Source organism: Hippoglossus stenolepis, chromosome 19 (assembly GCF_022539355.2).
Source record: "Hippoglossus stenolepis isolate QCI-W04-F060 chromosome 19, HSTE1.2, whole genome shotgun sequence".
In the NCBI taxonomy this organism is placed as follows: Eukaryota; Metazoa; Chordata; class Actinopteri; order Pleuronectiformes; family Pleuronectidae; genus Hippoglossus; species Hippoglossus stenolepis.
Window position 1 is genome coordinate 19,662,240 of NC_061501.1, and position 19,492 is coordinate 19,681,731.

Here is a 19,492-nt window from a genome sequence, read left to right on the forward strand (position 1 = left end):
GACCCAAACCCAGTGATGGTTATCCCCCGGAGCTGCGGTGCTCCGTCCCGGCGGGGCGGTGTTCATCTTGAACTCCTCTTCGCACGAACTCTCGCGAGAGCCGTGACGTCACGGCTAATGGCAGCAGCGGATGTCCGCAGGTACTTTTCTTCTTTTATTTACGTCGCTCGGAATCAAACCGGTGAATTTATTTTCACGCTTCCAGGCGGAAAGTGACGCGTTTGCGCTGCTCGCGTGTGAAATAAACGTTTCCACCATTTTGTGCCAACTTGGCTCGACCCCGCCGGCACAAAGCGTCGAACCTTCGAAATAAGAGCACACGGTTTTCCGCGCTTTTCACCACCGCGGACACGGTTAGCTTCCGCCGCACCGACCGGCTGCTCCCGGTAGACTCCGCGGGGCTGTGCCTGCTCCCCATGCGGCCCCAGGGCTCCACGTAGTGCCCGGGAACCTGCCGGGAGCCCCCCGCCTCCAGCAGCCGCCCCCGGGACCCGGGCGAGCCGCCGCTGTTAGCATTAGCCGCTCGGCGGGGCCTGTTCAGGAAGCGGGCGGGAGCTCTTATTTTCCAAAACCGCCGCTCGTGTGAATCCTCGTCGGGGCCGTGTGGTTCGTGTTTGTCACCGATGTTTGTTTCATGGTGAATCTTCAATCAGACTGTGGCTGTGTCCCTGTTCTCACCCCCCTGTCTGTGTTCGATTCCCAACAGAAACACATGAGCAGGAAGCTGTGGCACACATTCTCAGGATCACTTACTCTACTGAGAGTAAGTTCATCTCAATCTTTCTAAGTTTTCACAATCCCAGCTTTATGTTTCATTCAGATTCCATCAAACTATCCGGTCTTCATCACACAGCTGTGTTATGTGTGTGTAACACCAAGTGGGAGATGTCAACAAACTGTCGTAGTGTTGTTTAACATGTAGAACCCAGTCCCTCAGTGACCTCAGCTCTGACCACCTGCACAGCCTGAACACGTGTCTGTCTCCAGAGCTGCACAGTCATGAATCATTCTCATCATTTTTCGGGCATAAATTCAAAAAGTGGCTCGTTTGAGTTTCTCAATTGTCTCAATTAACTTTTTGTCCTCGTTAAATAAAACAAAACGTAACATTGAACTGTGGGGAATTTATAACAAGGTGTTTTCCTGTTGAAACAATGCAGTGTTTTGTATTTGAAATGTGTAGAAGCTGCAGGTCTGTGTCTCTCCCTGAGGACACACAGAGGACACACAGAAAGTTCCTGTTTATAAACCTCTGGCTGACGTGAACGTTGACTTTCTCTGTTGTTATCCAGCAGCAGCAGCGATGACTCATGTCACCAATCATGGGAAGATGCTCTTGCAGCGTCTACATCAGCAGCGGGAGATGGACTTTTTGTGCGACATAACCATAATGGTGAGAGATGTGGAGTTCAGAGCCCACCGCAACATCCTGGCTGCGTTCAGCAAGTACTTCTCCTCCCAGGCTGCGAAAGGTCAAGATGTCACGACCTTGGACCCTGACAAGGTCAGCCGCTACGCTCTGGAGAAGCTGTTGGAGTATATCTACACTGGACAGATGAACCTCAGCAGGTAGAGCTCATTTTAATCTGAGCTGCGGTGTCATTTTTAACGAGAATTCAGATGAAACTTGATATTCTTTCAGCTCATGTACTGAACAAAGTGTTTCTCCGTGGTTTCAGCACCAGACAAGCAGCTGTACGACAAGCTGCTGTGTTCCTGGGAATGCCCGAGGCCACAAAGTATCTGGAGGAAACCCCCCACTGGTCCGAGCTGGGCGAAACGTCCCAATCAGAGGCAGATAAAGAAACTGGTCTCTCTCCTCCCAGTCCAGGCTCTCCTGGAAGCCCCAGCTCCCCAGTTCCCCTGTCAATCGTCTCCGCTACAGGGGGGTGGAATGAGGCGGGGAAGAATGGCAAAGAGCCGGACGAAGAGGCAAAAGATTTGGACGAGGAAGAGAGAAACAAAAGTGATGAAGAGTACACTCCCACGACGCCCAAGGCCGCGGGACGTGGACAGGGCCGGAAAAGAGGACGCCCTAAGCGTTTAAGTGGGGAGCAGACGGAGGCAAGCAGCTCGGCTGATGGCACCCCCAAAACCCAGAGCTACAGAGGGAGAGGCAGGGGGAGGGGGAGAGGAAGGGGCAGGGGACGCGGCAGGGGGAGAGGAAGAGGAGTTTCTTTAAGAGAAGATCCGTTTTTAGAAGATTCTGACACGAGTGTGAAGGACTTTGGAGACACCTCTGCGGACTGGAGCCCCTCGCAGGAGGAAGAGTCTCCGGCCAAGAAGCCTCGACTGAGCAGCGGCGAGGGACGGAGAGGACGAGGCCGCGGGAGGGGGAGGGGCAGAGGGAGGGGCAGAGGCCGCGGCAGGAGGAGGGCTGAGGAGGAGGAGGAGGGGGAGGAAGAGGAGGAGGAGGATGAAGAGGATGAAGAAGAGGAGAGTGGCTCGCTGGGAGCTGATGATGACATTGATGATTTTGGTGATGAGGAGGGTGAGATCGGGGAACAGGATCCGTCAGAAACGGACGAGATGATGCTGTCGTGCACCGAGTGCAACAAACTGTTTAAAGACGCGAGCAGCCTGCACCGACACGAGAAGATCCACAAGGGCCTGAAGCCGTTCGTCTGCATCTTCTGCTCGAAAAAGTTCAGACAAGCCACACAGCTGAAAACCCACCTGCGCATACACACAGGTGAGCGACCTACAAATGATAATATCCCACTTATTGAGTCAGGAAATAATTATCGTCGAGAAAACTGTCCGTCAGAGCTCAAAGGATTTTTCCTTTAAATGATCAGTAACTATTTTAATAATTAATCATCTCAGTCATAAACATGGAAAGATTTGTCAAATAATCCTCTGGTGTCTTCATGTGACGACTTTTGGAAACTGATTTGTTTAACAGACATTTCAAGTCACTGGAAACTGAAGAAATCTGCAATTAAATGAATATCGACACTTGCCTCGTCTACACTGCTACAGATATTTTTTAGATGAATCCCCGTCCGCACAAACCTTTTGTTTTACAAACTATCTCTACAAACGCTCAAACAAGCATGCCGGGCCAGTAGGTGGCAATAAAGTCCACATCAGCGATCTGTCACATACCACAGAAGTTAGTTAGAGGTTAACTGTGCTGCCCGAACGTAGAGAAACCAGTAAATAGCTGCCATTGTTTCTGCTGCATGCTCAATACACAAAGCAACAGTGGGCCTGCATGAACTAAACTGTGACATCATTGTTTCCCAAACACAAAACGCAGTTTGTGTGGACGACTCAAAACGCTTTAGTGCCGACGCGGCGCCGATAAACCGACGGGACGAGCGGCGGTTGTTTTTCTTGTGACTAAATTCCTCCTCCCTCTCTTTCTGGTGCTCGTTGCAGGAGAGAAGCCGTTCAGTTGCTCCGACTGCGACAAGTGCTTTGCTCAGAAGTGCCAGCTGGTGGCACATCGTCGGATGCACCACGGAGAGGAGAAGCCTTTCACCTGCGAGCGCTGCGGTTTCAAGTTTGCTACCTCGTCCAACTACAAAATACACATCAGGTACCAGAGCTGCCTTCGCTGAACGTTTACACCCAGACTGTTGATTCTGGAGCGTGATCGAAGTTTGCAGACGCAGCGTTCCCTGATTCAGAGGTTTTTCATTTGAGACGCTGAGCATTCTTTGTTCTTTAGTCAATCACAGGAAAGGCCAGTTCTCTGCCACCGTGGAGACAATTTGAAATGTCTGCTTTTGTTCAGCCCATCGGTCAAAACACAACAAATTCAGTTTTGTGATGTTCTAGAGAAAAAAGCAGTAAACCCTCATATTTGGAGAATCTGTACCTGGTTGATATTAGTTTTTTCTACTTGATGAGTGAGTTAGATGATCAATTGAAACAGTGATTTTGTGTTTGTGTGTCTCCTACAGACTGCACAGCGGGGAGAAACCATACGTGTGCGACATCTGTGGCCAGGCCTTCGCTCAGTCCAGCACCCTGACGTATCACAAACGACGACACACCGGCGAGAAACCGTACCAGTGTGATCGCTGTGGCATGTCGTTCTCCGTTTCCTCTTCTCTCATCTCACACGCTAGAAAACACACAGGTGAGACGGCTTCACTGCGTTTATTAACCCGGAGGCGAGTGAACGACGGGCTGCAGCTGAGATGGGTTTCACTGCACAGCTGTTTCAGTTTCCTTCCCAGCACCTGTCGTGCTTCTCCTGAACATTGTCTGTAACGTGTGCGGATGTGTTTCCGTTTCAGGTGAGACTCCGTACAAGTGTCCGACGCCAAAGTGTGACGCGCGTTTTGCGACGTCTTCTGACTTAAAGAAACATATTCGACGACATCACCCAGGTGAGTTTCCAGAACCTCGTCCAGAACTAACACTTTGTAGTTTTCTTTGTCGGCTGACATTAAATATAAATGAAGACGGCCAACACAGTGGAGGATGAAAGTGTGATTTAATGTGGCTGTGTGTGTTTTCCAGAGGGGAGCAGCGGCGTGCAGTGTCTTCTGTGTGGAAACCGATTTGCCAGTGTGAAGAACATGATCAAACACCAGGAGAAGGCTCACGCTGACGAAGTGCGGCAACACAAGGAGAGAGCCAGAGCTGGTGAGCAGCGACTAGGCTTCGTGTGTTTGTGACCCACCATGAAGATGATTTAGTGTTTAACTCATTTCAAACGGACGAGACACAAAGCAGGCAAATCCTCGTGCTGTGCCGTGATCTTAAACTGAGCGAAGCATTCTGTGTCTTACTGTTTTCATGTCATTAGTTACAGAAAGAAAAGATTGTGTCAGGTTCCGCTTCTCACTTAGTGTTCACGTGTGTGTGTTTGAGCAGTCGTCCTCCTGGCCTCCAGTCATCCTATGGCCTTCGTCCAGAACAAACTTTCCCAGGAAAACAAAGGTTTGGTGTCCATATCCGAAGGAGAGCCGCCCAACCCTGAGCCAGCCACCCCCAGCCCCAAAGCCCCGTCTTCATCCACAGAGGTCACCACCAACACTGAGTCGGTCGACGTCGCAGCCGCCATCATCCAGAGCTTAAAGTCGGAGCCCGCTGACCCCCCTGTGGCCGCCGCTGACCAGGTGACCTTCGATGCTGACCAGGAGCAGACCATCAACTCGGACACCCTCCACGCTCTGGTGGAGCAGCTGCGGCCACCACCCTCCCCTGCCCAGAGTCTGGAGCAGATCGTCATCATCAGGACGGTGGACACCGAAAACAACCCTCCCCAGCAGTGAGGCCGAGTCGGAGCTCACTGTGGTGGAACGTTTCTCTTTTTAACACGCAAGCCACAATCGTCAGCGTCGCAGTCCAGGCTCGAGTTCAGTGTTGTATCCCCTAAAACAGGCTTTCACGGGCATTGGGTCACATGGTAGTGAAGGAGAAAAGTGGGGTTTTACAACTCGGGTCTTATTTTTATAGTTTTGTTCATCGTCTCGTCTCTGTCAGGAAACAAACTAATTTACCTTGAAAGAAAACTGGGATTGCGGAACATGGTAGAAAACGAGCAGTCAGACGATCAGGAGGTAAAAATTCAATCTGTTATAAACAAACTTCGTAGAAATCCTGGTTTACGTTCAACTTTCTGTGCTGAGCTGCAGGTGTGTGCGGAGGCTCCTTGTTCAGGGACGGATTAAAGCCGATTTATAATAAAGTGGTTTAATTAATCTGGATAAACCGTCGTCTGATCGTCTGACGGCTTCTATTCAAACGGCAACTTCACATCTCAGTTTTATTTATATGTATTACTTTTAAAAACGTTGGCATAAGCTACGCATGTAAGACCTGAGCTGTGAAGAAGAGGAAAGCTGTTCTCTTGAGTCTGTCACTAACTCAAACAACATCTCCACGAGGAGGAAAAGTCACATTGTCAATTAAAACAGGAAATCCAAAAGAAAGCGACCGGAACTCCACGTTTAGATCCTGGTGCTGCCGGTGTTTTCACAGATTGGAACATCTCAAGTAATCTGCAGGTTATTTTCTTTCCATTAAATCCCAGTTTCTCTTAGAACGTAGGTGACCTCCTCAAATCTCCCCCTAAACAATTAATCGATTGTCCTATTTTGTTCATAATCATTTCAACTTGGTTATGTTTCCAGACGTACATGACTCGGACATTTGTTTTCTCACATACAGCCCCTCTAGATAATTTCAGGAGATTATCCAGAGTCTTCTGGTCATCTCCTCTATTTCGCTCGTTTTATTTAAAGAGGTTTACAGATTTTAGAAATGTGTGAAAGATCACCCAGAGTTCAGGGGTCGGGATCATTTCAGAATCTAATCTGTGCATCTCTCACAGTGGTTGAGAAGAAGAGTTTAAGGTTCCTGAGTTTAATCAATACAATCTGCTAAGAGGCGGAAATGTTCTTCAAACTCTAAAGCCCTCCTCGTTAGAGCCGTGTCGTGTGACATCGGAGTGACGTCCCTGCAAGGATCCAATATCTGCTCGACGGTTTCCTCCAACTTCACTGAAATGTCACGACTTTAAGAGAAACGTCTTCCTGGACAGATGTGTGGCTGGAGTTACTTTCATTTTACAGCTCAGTTCCAGATGAGCTACTAACAGAAAATATTAATCAGATCTAAATGTTGATGTGTAATGGAACAGACAAAACAAGTTTGACATTGTTTTCATAGATATGTCTGTAGTTAGCAGGAGCCTAGTAATTCCTTTACTGACCACACGTCACCTGAGTGTCTGACATGTGAACACTGCTCTGTTAATGCAAACCAGCGTTTTTGCTTCAGTGTCCTTTACTTAAGTTAGTGTTTGCTTTTTAAAGCAACTGTTTCAGGTTTTAGCAGAAATGTTTGTGCTTCAAGTTTAACAAATGCGTCACAGTTTTTCTGTCAACTTGAACTTAGCTGTTTGCTTGTTTAATGGTTTTATTTCATTTTATTTTTGGATCAAACGTCTGCATCACTTGTACAGAAAATCACACCTTCACTACTGTATTAAAGCTGTACAACAAGACAGGAAAATAAAATGAAACACAAAGTGTTTTGTCTCAGTGGATGTGACAAAAAATGAGACTTGTTACTTATTGAATTTATTTCTGTTTTACTAAACTATGCTTATATACTTTATTATTATTACTGTGGGTTTTCTGAATCCTGTCTGTTCATTCAAATTCTCATCTTCGTGGAAACAAAATGCTTTTACTAACTTTGATTTCAGTATAAAAGTAAAAACCAACTGATGCTGCTAAGGTGCTTGATATGATGGTTTAAATGTAACTGAACATTAACTTACAGCAGAAACTTTCAAATACGATATTTCAGGTGAAAATCTGATTTAAAAAATTAAAACGCATGTTGAAGTTTTAGAGAAAACGACGGAGTCACAGTGAGTCGATAACCACGAACTGAAATAACCAGAAATTAAAAGTTAAGACAAACAGTAACAAATATATATTTAACATAAAGGAGAAAAGAAACGAGAAAAGTTTGTAGATCATTGAAAAGTTCATTTGGACAGATGTCAAGTTTTGATATATTATTTAAATTCATATAAAATCCTGTGGGTGTTTTCATTCTGCATTCATGGATGTGGAAAGTACCCAGAATGATGTTTATAATGAAGTTAATGTTATAATTCTCATCTTCAGAACGTGTTATCACACTTTCACTGTCAAATATCAAAATCAAAGATTCGGGTTCATTTCTAAACATTTGCAGAGATATAGATTAGTTGGATAATCTTCTGAACAATAAACTGAATTCTTTATCAAAGATGAAAATCTTCACCCTGAGATCCAGCTTCATGTTTACAATTTAATCTTTAATGCACAGATTAAACTCATAAAAGCATGATCCTGACCTAAAATCATATGTGTTGTTCAAATGAATGATTTCAAACCAATTACACTTAAAAACTGATTTAAGCTCGTAGAAGGACGCAGGGGGCGTGCTCGATGAGGACGTGAGCTCGATGAGGACGTGTGCTCGATGAGGACGTGAGCTCGATGAGGACGTGTGCTCGATGAGGACGTGTGCTCGATGAGGACGTGAGCTCGATGAGGACGTGTGCTCGATGAGGACGTGAGCTCGATGAGGACGTGAGCTCGATGAGGACGTGTGCTCGATGAGGACGTGAGCTCGATGAGGACGTGTGCTCGATGAGGACGTGAGCTCGATGAGGACGTGAGCTCGATGAGGACGTGTGCTCGATGAGGACGTGAGCAGTCCACCAGGAAGAACCGGATGAACCAATGAAATGTTCTCCACGCGTTGTTATTCTGCAGCTGTCATAAAACTAAATACTTTTACTAAGTACTTTAAGGACGACTTCTTGCCAATGAAAACATTTCTCCAATACTTTGATTTGTAGTCAAAGTATCTGTCAGTTCAGCCGTAGCTGTGGATTCTAACTTTGCCAAGAAAGTTTCTAAAAAGTTTCTAAACGAAAAAACGCCTGAAAATGATTTGTAATATTTTCCAGACCTGAGAAGACACATGCATCAGATCCACATTTCTCTGTGTTGTAAGAATAATCAGTTGGGATCACAAAGTTTACGATATTTACTTTAATGCTCTGTTGAAATCTTCCAGGTGTGATAAATGAGATGAATTTCCTCAGTGACATATGACGTCAGATCAGCTGCATTCTCTACAAGGTCCCTACTCCTCTGGACTCTCCTGATTGGTCGTCTGACATGATGAAGCTGCGTCTTTAAAGTCCGGATCCCGCTCCAGCAGGACATTTCGTTTCCTCGCGCTGTGGCACAGCTGCTGTCGCTCCCGGGAGCCCATCGTCCATCGCTGCATGGCCAGCCGGGTCAGCGCCGGCAGTCGAGGCAGAGCGCGGTGCAGCGCCGGCAGCCAGGCCGAGCAGGAGGCCGAGGTCGAAGGTCGTAGGCTAAGGTCGACATCCTCCAGCGAGCCCAGGCCTCCGGCTTCAAACAGGGCGGACCAGCCGTCGTCGCCCACCGAACCGTTGTAGGAGAGATCCAGCACCAGTAGAGACGACATACAACCACGTCTGCAGACCACAGCTGCGCCAGACACACGGGGCGTTACTGAGAAGTCATCACTCGCATGACATTTATCTTCATTATCTCCCTGATAACAAGACGTTTTTACTCTTTGCAGTTAAAAATACAACAGTGATTGTTGGACTGTTACCTAAGTGACGCAGGTCGTCGGTGGAGAGGTCACAGCTGCTGAGACGAAGCTCCAGGACGACCGACGGCTGCAGAGCGTCAAGAAGCAGAGCCACGCGACCGCCGACCACTTTGCACCAGGAAACATCCACAGTGCGGAGGAAGGGCACAGCCAGAGCTGAGGCACACACACAACTCCTCCAGGTCAGAAGAACTACACACGTTTACCCTGGAGCCACAGTCATGAGACAATTACAACATTAGCTCTTATTGAACCAATATTGATATTACACAGAATTCATGAGATCACACGGGACACGACGATGTGAGAAAAGAACCGTGAGCCAGAGCAGCCGAGTTGTGAGTGTTGAAGAACTACAGCTGCCCGACTGAAGTAGCAGCTACACCACAGCAGCAGTACTAGGAGGAGTACTGGTAGTAATCTTAGTATCAGTAGTATATTTGTACCCAGAGCAGTGAATGACTCCTCACTGAGGCTGCAGCTGTTGAGCGGCAGACGCTTCATCTGTGTCAGAGGGAGGGCGGAGACCAGCGCGTGAACCGAAGCCCCTGCCTCCTTATTGGACGACACGTTGAGCTCTGTGAGCGCCGTCAGAGAGGGGAGCACCTGGACTGAAAACAAGGAGTCACATGACTGCTGCTGCGTGCACACACACACACACACACACACACACACACACAGACGTGCACACACACACTAACGTACTGAGGGCCTCCAGGTCAGTGTGTGTGAGACAGCACAGGTGAAGGTCGAGGCTCTCCAGGTGTGTGAGGTGAGCCAGGTGGAAGGTGAGGTGGTCCAGTCCTCCAGAGAGACCCTTGTTACAGGACAGGTCCATCTCTCGCATTGAGGGGAGGTAGCGGAGCGAACCACCTGCAGGACAGAGGGGGCGACCTGTTATCACCTCAAATACACTCTGCTGACAGTAAACCCCAAGAGTAGATCTCCTACCCAGAGCGTCGAGGCCGTCCGTCGACAGACCGCAGGCCTGCAGTCGAAGTGTGGTGAGGGAGGTGGCGTGAGAGAGGGAGGCGGCCAGGTCGCTGAAGCCGCCGCCGCCGTCCTGCGAGAGATGAGGGTTACAGGAGACGTCCAGCACCGAGAGTCTGGGCAGAGAGGACAGTACCCCCCCTGAGGACAAACAACCACAACACACAGAGACCATGAAGGCTGTGCCTCCGTGGCAGTATGGGAAATGTCTATTTGAAACGGTCCATCTTTCCGTTCTTATAAATGTGTTAACAGGTTGGTTTCTTACCCAGTGCAGTAGCATCAGCTGCAGAGAGCTGACAGGAAACCAGGCGAATCTCCCTCAGTGGTGGGTAAACTTTACCCAGGAGGCCTTGCAACCCTCCGCCTCCGACACCTCCGTTCCAGGACAAATCCAGGACCTCCAAGTGTGGGACGCAGCCGAGAGCTTCACCTGCAGAACCACAGCGTCGGGTTTACCCTGAGTTAAAGCTGCACTCGGGGTTTCACATCATTCTGACAGACACCGAAGAACCTGAGAGGAAACTCTTCACATGTCTTCAAGTCAAAATGTCTCTTTCTAATGTAGTAAAGATAATACTGGAAATCCTGGAGGGTCCCACCCAGTGCAGTGACATCATCAGCGTTCAGCCTGCAGCTGCAGAGCCTCAGCGTCCTGATCCCGCCCACATGATGGAGGTGAGAGGTCAGCGCGTGCAGACATCCACCAATCAGCTCGTTCCAGGAAACGTCCATCTCCTCCAGCTGAGGCAGGAACTGGAGCAACGTCGCTGAGGAGGACACACGTGAAAAACCCATCACATGACAGTGTGCACAGAAGCTGCACAGAACCTGGAGCAGCACGTTTCATTCTTCTTACCTCTTTGGAACCTTTTGTCTCGTAAAACAAACTTTGCGACTCCGGCTCCGCTCTCGGTTATAAAGTTGTTCAAGTGCCTTTAATGCTTTTAAAACATTTTCAGGAAACACAGTGATTCATGCAACTTAGGTCTCAGTGAACCTGGGACGTTGCAGCTCTAAACGCACACTGAGGCCTCGAGTCGACGTGTGTGTGTGTGTGTGTGTGTGTGTGTGTGTGTGTGTGTGTGTGTGTGTGTACCTAGCTCCAGCAGGTCTGTAGCGGTCACATCACAGTGAGCCAGACTCAGGCTCCTGCTGTCGGCTTTCTTCCCGAGCCTCTGCAGGAAAACACACACTCGACCCCAGCTGACGTCTCGCTCGTCCTCTGCTGCACCTGAGAGACACACACACACACACACACACACACACACACACACACACACACACACACACACACACACACACACACACACACACACACACACACACACACACACACACAGTTATTTTTGATCGTAGGGCATTTCTGCTTCTTTCTGAGCCGCTGTGGAGGAAAGTGACAGATTTTTAGGAAAGACAGAAATCTTGGTAGACGTCCATTTCCTTTATGCTTTAGCTGGATGGCTTTCTGGGCATTTCCCTCCTTTTACTCTTTTCTTCTCACAACTCAAGGAACTCGTTTTTGTTCAGGTTCATATGAAACAAATGTTTGGACGTAGTAGAAGATATTTTCCAGCCAATCTGTGCTGTGACAGTCTCAGGAAAAGGAAAAGGTCTCATGTGAAGAAACCCACCTGAGCTCTGTGCTCTCTCCTCCCTCCCCTCCGACTCCCCGTCCTCAGGAATCCCCGTCCGGGACAGGAAGCGTCCCAGCGGCTTCCTGTCTGAGGCCGTGCGTTTCCGGCGTATCTGACTCATGATGATGTCGAGAGGGGAACGTCTCGGAGCGTCACGCCCACGCTGACCATCTGACCGATGACACAGAAAACAAGTCAAGAGGTTTTACCAATAACTGAACTCACTATAAACCCAAAGCATCATTCTAACCTTAAAATGTCTTTGATTCCACTGTTAATTTGTTACAAAAGCTATTTATTCATTCATTCATATTTATCCTTAGAATTAAAAGGACTTTTATGCTTTTGCACATGAAAGTATTCTGAAGATGAAATGTGTCCAAAGTCCAATAAGTGACTTGTCAGTGGGAATCAGTGCTTGTTTGTGTCTTCTCCTTTAATGGTGGAGACAAAGATTCTCAGCAAACCACTGAGATATGAACATGAAGGTCATTTCACTGCAGGTCAGAAAAGAATGAAACAAAAGTAAAAGAGAAGGAATTTGGTTAAATGTGCCACAAGAAAGATAAAACAGGATAAAGACAATTTAAAGAAACACAATAAAGCCAAATTCAATTATTACATATATAAAAAGATGTAAAATAAAAAAATGTATTAGAAAGTCATCTGTCAATGTGTATCAATGTTTTCTATTAGGAATAATTTGCACTTACACATTTACATGGTGTTAAAGTTTATAGAAATTGGATTGTTTTAAGTCTAAGTAGACCATTTCTACATTTATTTATTTATTCATTATTGCATTTTTAGATTTCATTTCTATATTTCTACATTTATGCTATTTATTTAATGTTACTCATTTATTCATACTTGTCGTTTCTTTGTCCTCTATATGAATAGAAATATATAATCGTTGTTGTTTCATGTCTTGAAACAAACATTCAGTATTTAACGTAACACATGAATGTTTAAAGTTTCATTCTAATAATTGATTTACAAGGAAGATGAAAGTGATTTAACAGGTTCAACGATTGAATAGACTTTTTAGAAGTTAACACAAAGTCAGGATGTGAATATTGATTATTGTTTGATCCAAAACGGAACTGGAGAAAAAACCTGCTGTGTTGGTTCTGATTCACGGAGCTCGTCTCACCTGCAGAATCCATGAGGCGGTAAACACCTGAGCGAGGAGATCCGGAGGAGAACCCCTCTGTCGGTCCTTCAACTGGTATCTAGTCTGTAGTCACATCTACATATAGACCGTCTGTAGTCACATCTACATATAGACCGTCTGTAGTCACATCTACATATAGACCGTCTGTAGTCACATCTACATATAGACCGTCTGTAGTCACATCTACATATAGACCGTCTGTAGTCACATCTACATATAGACCGTCTGTAGTTAAATCTGGACTCGTGTCACCTGGTGACGTCTCGTCTCGTGCTCGTCAGGTGGATCATCCCGGAAGTGCGTCAACACCTTCAGTAAATCATCTTCATTGTGTGTGTGTGTGTGTGTGTGTGTGTAAAGCCTCCTTGGTTTTTATTACTGTTAAAACAAATACATGTACCTTATAACAATATGTTCCTTTGACACCATTATATTTTACAATTCGATCATTAAATGCATTTTCAAAATAAATGCAAGTGAAAATGTTTTCAAATGAACTAAATACACCCGACTGTCCCAGTGTCAGTGGAGGATGTATTTATTAATGAGATCTGAAAACCATCTGGAGGACGTTTAGCTCTTCATCTTTTAAACAGATGAAGTCATCACAAAGCAAATGGTCACAACCAGTCTCTCAAAAACTAAATCAGTCCACGACCTGAACGACCAACCGGACGGGTGCAGTCAAAAATTTGCTTTACCGATATATATTTTTTCATGTATTTAGAAAAAAAACATCGATCTTAATGAAACTGAATTTCTGTGTCTAATAAATAAATCTGTCACTGAACAATCACATTTTCTATTTACTTAAATAATTGTTTTCCACATTAAAATCTTGAAGAACATTCAGTTTCCATTCAATTTTCTGACTTTTCAGTGAACAGACTTCTTTTACAGTATTTCACCATTTAAAAAAGGCAAAAAGCTGCCAAAAATCTTTCAGATGCAAAAAAGAATTCCAGTGAAACATAATTAATTGAGGAGATTTTTGCCCTGATCACACATAACAGTCCTCCTGACCCTGATCGCTGCAGGGACGTCTTGTAACATGAATGAAACCAAAAATACTGACATTTCTTCCAAATGTGTTTTATTAGAGTGGAATCTGTGGACAGTACAGGAACATCTGTGCACTGAATAAACTCGGGTTCACTCTGAACGTGGCTGCAGCTGAACCTCCTCTGGAGCATTGTGACCAGTCTAAAGCGCCTCGTCTCCTCCTCTGTCCTCCTTCATCTGCAGAGTCAACAGCTCACTGACGGCAGGAACCTAATCTGAGGCTCTCGCGTGTCTGCAGAGAAAGAAGAGCAGAGCGAGGAGGCGTCTTTAAACCACCGACATGTCCTACTCTGTTCCCTTCCTCCGTGTGGGGAAAAACTAAAACCAAAAAGAAAAGCCAAGAAGAGGGAGATGGTTGTTGTCCTGCTGACGGGAGCGTTAGGCCGACGTCCCGGTTCGTTCTCCTCAGTCATCGTCCACTGTGGGTGTGATGGTCACGCCCCTTCTGATCTGCCCCCAACCAATCAGACTGACAGGAGAGAAGAGGAGACGTCTGGTTAGACAACACTGAGTGTGATGGAGAAGGTTTACACTAGATTCACAAAACATCCCTGCAGCCATTAATATTTGTCGTAATGGAGACGTAGTAAAGTTTCTGGGTTTGTTTAGTTTTGGCATTAGAGAAAAACGAAGCTACTTTTCCTGAGCGACAGCTTTGGTCTCTCTCTGCATGTTGTAACAGGCGCCCTGATGCTTACCGCCAGTGTTTCTCCACTCGTCGACTCAGAGCGATCTTCTCTCCCACTTCTGTGCAGACGGGGTTGGTGAGGACGATCTTGGCCAGATCGGCCTTGACCGCGCTGACGCGGCCGCCTGTCGACAATGAGCCGATGTTCACCATCAGCACTTCGTTCTTAGACAGCTTCTGGACCTGCAGGGGCACAAAGATACGAAAGGACGTCATCACAAAAGAAATCACTGGCTCCTGGTTGATTTCCACTTTTCACCTCGACACAACCAAAACATTCTAAGTGTCTGAACGCTGACGTTATTTCAGACCTTAAACATCACTACTGACACCTGACGTCTCACCTTGGCAGCCTTCTTGTCTCCCTCTGTGCGGACTCCCAGCAGCCTCCTGAGCAGGAAATAGGAGATCTCCAGCTCGGTAAAGATCTCTGGCAGCGCTCCGACGGCACCGAGCACCTGACCCACCATACGATCGGCACGGCACAGCGTCGGGTCGATCTTTGTGCCCACACCTGCACATAGACACGTATTATACAACTTCACGTGAGGCTCTTCAAGATAAGATTCTAACAGCAGCATCCCCAGGAAACGACCTCCCATTCTGTTGCAGTTTTAACAGTTTGCTGGATTTGAAAAAGTGCAGGACGTCCTCTGACTGCAGGATCCGACCCACTGTTACTATAACAATACATTCACCGACCCGAGGCTGAACCGGGTCGGCGTGGACGTACCGATCAGGCCCCCGGGTGCAGCGTACTGGAGGTCATTGTGCTCGGCGAACAGAGAGACGATCTTGGAGAAGATGGGTTTGCACATCAGTTTTCCTTCCTGGTCTTTGGACACGATACCTGGTCGCACCTCGATCTCCTGCCCCACCTGGAGGTCGCACAGAGCAGGACCACAGTTTGGAGAAAGAACGACTCAAACCGTGGATGACAAAACACTAAAGTCCAAAAGTACATCGGCTCTGAATTCTGTACAAGGAACCATCGAGATTTGCTAATATCTCAAGACTTGATATTTTAAAGTTTAACCGGAACTCTATTAGAAATAACTGTAAATAAAAAGAAAACACAGATACAAAAAAATACGTAGAACTTGAATTGAGATTTAAAAAATCTGACGTTCAAATTGGCGCACATCGAGAAACAAACGCTGAAACCTAGAAGTCTGTGAAAGGCTCATATCGGCTGATGTTACCTGGCAACCATACACAACATCTCTGTAGGAATTCATAACAGAAATCAATTAACAAATCCACTTCTTAAAATATAAAATAAACTTGCATGTTTCCTTCTTGTTAACGGTCTAATTTGCGGGTTGTTACTGAACTGATGTTTGTGAGTTTAACCTCTCTTCCTTCTAGATCCTCACCTTGAGCACGCCCTTGAGGATACTTCCTCCTGCCACGCCACCTTTCAGGTCATCAACTTCACAGCCGGGTTTGTTCACATCAAAGGATCTGATGACTGAAATATGGAAAACGACCGTTTGAACAGACACCAAAAGGCTGGGATTAAAACATGATCCAAAACCGGAACGTGTGAGGGTTTCTCACCGATGAGTCTGGGCTCGGACGTGAAGTCTCTGATGGGCACTGGGATCTTTTTGACGATGTACTCACAAACCACCTCGATGTTGTACTTCAGCTGGGCCGAGATGGGAATGATGGGAGCTCCCTCTGCCACGGTGCCTGCAGGACAACGTTACACATAACATAAGGTGTCAGTGACTTCTCGACTTTGTCTCTCACATGAGAAGCAGCAGCAGCAGGTTGTCGGGTCCGACTCGTTCAAACAGGAACATGTGGGGAACATCCAGGCGAGGGGCGGAGCCTGTAGAGCAGCAGGAGGCGGGACATGACGTATAAACTCTGCTGTGGCGTCGGCCCTCAGCACCAAAAGATCTGGAACCTCCACGTGTTTCCAAGTGGACGTCTTCGTCTTCTACGTGTACGGCTCCTCTTCTTCATCCTGAGATGTTTGTGTTCTTCCAGTTTCACGTCCGTCACGTGTTAGAAACCTCATCAACACGTCCACTCGCTCTCTGGGAAGCTTCCACACATTGTCCTGCTGTGTCCTCACATGGACTCACTCTGACATGTTACACACATTTTACCAGGAGGCTGCAGGAGAAGATCCAGAACATTCCCATAATGTCCAGTGTGGGCTTGTTTGGACTCACCCTGTACGAAGGCGAGGATCTGCTCGTACTGCTCTTTGGCCTGACTCTCCTTCACCAGGTCGATCTTGTTCTGCAGGATGAGGATGTGCTTCAGCTTCATGATCTCTATGGCTGCCAGGTGCTCTGACGTCTGGGGCTGAGGACACGACTCGTTACCCGCTGGCAGAAAGTGAGAGGAGCAACACTCAGAGGACTTCCAACAAAACTGGGAGTTAATAGCACAACAGTTGGTCGTCTTGGAGGTTTAATCAGACGCTTACCAATCAGCAGGAGGGCTGCATCCATGACAGCTGCTCCGTTCAACATAGTCGCCATCAAAATGTCATGACCAGGACAGTCCACAAATGACACATGTCTGGGAGAAAAAAGAAAAAAATCCCATCGATGGATCAATATTTTACAGATTTTTAAATGACAAATTGAGGCGTAGCTGAAACAACAGCTTCTTGGACGAGACCATCCTCCCTCTCCAGTCTTACCTGACCAGTTTGAAGTTGCCCTTGGTGCTGGGGAGGTCTGTGGGAAACTCATCTGGAGTGCTGCTGCCGCACGACCTGTAGCACTCTGGCCTGGGGCAGCTGGGGTCATCTAGTTTATAGATCTAGGACAAGTAAAAAGTAAAGTGATTATCAGCTTCTCTTCACGAGGGTTGAGTCTTTAGCATTTAAACAGAGACAATGCAGCAGAGGCCAAGTTGACAGAAACAGCCCAGTTGCTTGCTTACCTTAGCGTTAGCGTATCCTAACTTGATGGTGATGTTCCTCTCCAGCTCATTCTTGAACCTGACAGTGTGAACACCAGAGATGGCCTTCACCACTGTGGACTTTCCATGGGCCACATGACCGATGGTACCTGGACGGAGGGGAGTCCAAACACAGTCTTTATGAAGGGAGCTGGTGATTGCAGCGTGATTCAAATACAAATCAAAGCCAGGGACAGATTTCATTACCGATATTGATGGTGGCCTGTCTGCTGATGATCTCTGGAGACAGGGGTGTCAGGGTGGACACATTCTGGAAAACAATTACACACATTAGATGGTAATCACACTGAGAAACCACGTGGAATTGAACAGGTTGTCCCTTTGAGCAGAGCACTGCTCCGTCCTGTGTGATCCCAGGGATGAATGAGAGGAGGAGCAGCACATCGACTGTCCCCCCCCCGAATAATAACTGGACATCTCTCAAACATCCTGCGTTTAAACAGAGGCGGTGACGTTTTCATGCTCTCACTGACGGTTCATATATTCAGCTGAAAATATTTAATTTGGCAAACGGGCGACTGATCTGATGTGGCTGTTGTTGCTCTGAGTATTTCCCAGTTGATAAAACATGTAACTAAAAGCAAGTACACGAACATGATGAAGTTACACAACTCATTAAATAACGAAACAGGTTTTATTCGTCCGTATTAGTAAAAAACATTTTACAAAACAATACAAATTGGTCTCGTGATAGGAAAAGGAGCAGGAAGAGGAAGACACTTGTATATCCCGTTGTTGTCACCTGCTGGTGCCATCATCCTTCCCATGTCTATACAGTGAAAGGTGTGTATAAAGTACACACTCTGTACCACACATGTGACCACGTGTAGCTGTTTGTATGAATATCTTTGTGGTTGCAGACAAAAGCCTGTAAACACAGATATGATCCATCACGACAACTCAATGACATTTGTCCGGATTTTAGTTGAACTTCGCGATTGAAGCTAAAGAAGAAGAAGCAGCGGAGGAAAGACGTCGCTGATAACCTCCACATGTTCACTTATTAATATGAATAAAGGTGAAGCGGCTCTCTCTCTCCCCCCCCTCTCTCTCGCTCTCCCCGCGCCGGGCCTGGCGTCATGTGCCGGCTGGCGGCGGCGACTGTTACCGCGAAGCACCGCGATCTTTGAGGAGGCCGCTTCACCGACGGACACCGGCGGACACCGGCGGTACAGCGGCCCGGTGTAACGCGACGGACCGAGCACTCACCAGAGCCGAGAGGTCTTGTTTGGCCAGATGAGGCTGACCCAGCGTTGTTCCAGACTCGTCACCCGCCATCTTGAATGGAAAGGGAATGAAGAAGGCCGCTGCGGCGAATGCCTGACCAAGAGGGGAATACGTTATTTATCTTTTCCTGTGGTCAGTTATTAAATACATGTTGGTTTGGCATTTTCTCGTATTTGTAACTTACCGAATATTTCTAGCACAGGACGCGTATTTAAAGTGTATCCTCCGGTTTGAAACTCGCGTGGGCGACGCGGCGGGGTCCTTCCATGGCGGCTGATGCAACTGATGTCCACTGGAGAAGCGAACGAGTTAAATCTCCACAAACCGCAGTCGATTGTGTTCTGGTAACAAATGTGTATCATTCAATATCAAACAAGATCTGCATAGAACATCTGAAGCGTCTAGAAAAATAAAGAAAGGGTCTCTTAGTCAGAAGGCACGTCCGTCCGTAGTTACTGACGTCATCTGTAGGCCCTTTGTAGTCCCGTTGTGTGGTTTGTAGTTCAGAGAGAGAGAGAGAGAGGGAGAGAGAGAGAGAGAGAGAGAGAGAGAGAGAGAGAGAGGGAGAGAGAGAGAGAGAGAGAGAGAGACGAGAGAGAGAGAGAGAGAGAGAGAGAGAGAGAGAGAGGGAGAGAGAGAGAGAGA

The 19,492-nt window shown here is 47.0% G+C and overlaps 3 protein-coding genes across 7 annotated transcripts; 1 reads left to right on the top strand and 2 right to left on the bottom strand.

Annotated features, from left to right (window-relative positions):
* Nucleotides 1-66: 66 nt before the first annotated feature.
* Nucleotides 67-7,027, top strand: LOC118098324 (myoneurin). 4 transcript variants are annotated; one of them, XM_035142013.2, is made up of 9 exons: nucleotides 67-140; nucleotides 707-763; nucleotides 1,293-1,569; nucleotides 1,680-2,692; nucleotides 3,385-3,544; nucleotides 3,912-4,090; nucleotides 4,251-4,343; nucleotides 4,477-4,602; nucleotides 4,834-7,027. In XM_035142013.2, the coding sequence occupies exons 1-9, from the start codon at nucleotides 131-133 to the stop codon at nucleotides 5,232-5,234; spliced, it is 2,316 nt and encodes a 771-aa protein (XP_034997904.1). In that variant the 5' UTR covers nucleotides 67-130; the 3' UTR covers nucleotides 5,235-7,027. The 4 variants fall into 4 exon arrangements, with proteins under 4 accessions (XP_034997904.1, XP_034997905.1, XP_034997907.1 ...); XM_035142014.2 differs by having other exon boundaries at nucleotides 1,296-1,569; XM_035142016.2 differs by lacking the exon at nucleotides 67-140 and adding an exon at nucleotides 151-606.
* A 415-nt stretch (nucleotides 7,028-7,442) lies between these two features.
* Nucleotides 7,443-13,217, bottom strand: lrrc31 (leucine rich repeat containing 31). Of its 2 annotated transcripts, XM_035142035.2 has the most exons (10): nucleotides 12,901-13,217; nucleotides 11,745-11,918; nucleotides 11,210-11,344; nucleotides 10,713-10,880; nucleotides 10,379-10,543; nucleotides 10,072-10,251; nucleotides 9,826-9,993; nucleotides 9,567-9,731; nucleotides 9,121-9,276; nucleotides 7,443-8,990 (listed from the first exon to the last, which is right to left on the bottom strand). In XM_035142035.2, exons 1-10 carry the CDS (start codon nucleotides 12,911-12,913, stop codon nucleotides 8,617-8,619), a joined length of 1,698 nt encoding a protein of 565 aa, XP_034997926.2. In that variant the 5' UTR covers nucleotides 12,914-13,217; the 3' UTR covers nucleotides 7,443-8,616. The 2 variants fall into 2 exon arrangements, with proteins under 2 accessions (XP_034997926.2, XP_047193821.1); XM_047337865.1 differs by having other exon boundaries at nucleotides 9,826-10,251.
* Nucleotides 13,218-13,997: 780 nt separating this feature from the next.
* Nucleotides 13,998-19,223, bottom strand: eif2s3 (eukaryotic translation initiation factor 2, subunit 3 gamma). Its single transcript, XM_035142037.1, has 13 exons — nucleotides 19,032-19,223; nucleotides 18,830-18,940; nucleotides 17,807-17,870; nucleotides 17,582-17,709; nucleotides 17,337-17,458; nucleotides 17,118-17,212; nucleotides 16,858-17,016; nucleotides 16,232-16,366; nucleotides 16,048-16,142; nucleotides 15,405-15,549; nucleotides 15,016-15,185; nucleotides 14,682-14,854; nucleotides 13,998-14,452 (listed from the first exon to the last, which is right to left on the bottom strand). The coding sequence occupies exons 2-13, from the start codon at nucleotides 18,896-18,898 to the stop codon at nucleotides 14,389-14,391; spliced, it is 1,419 nt and encodes a 472-aa protein (XP_034997928.1). The 5' UTR covers nucleotides 18,899-18,940; nucleotides 19,032-19,223; the 3' UTR covers nucleotides 13,998-14,388.
* Nucleotides 19,224-19,492: the final 269 nt, after the last annotated feature.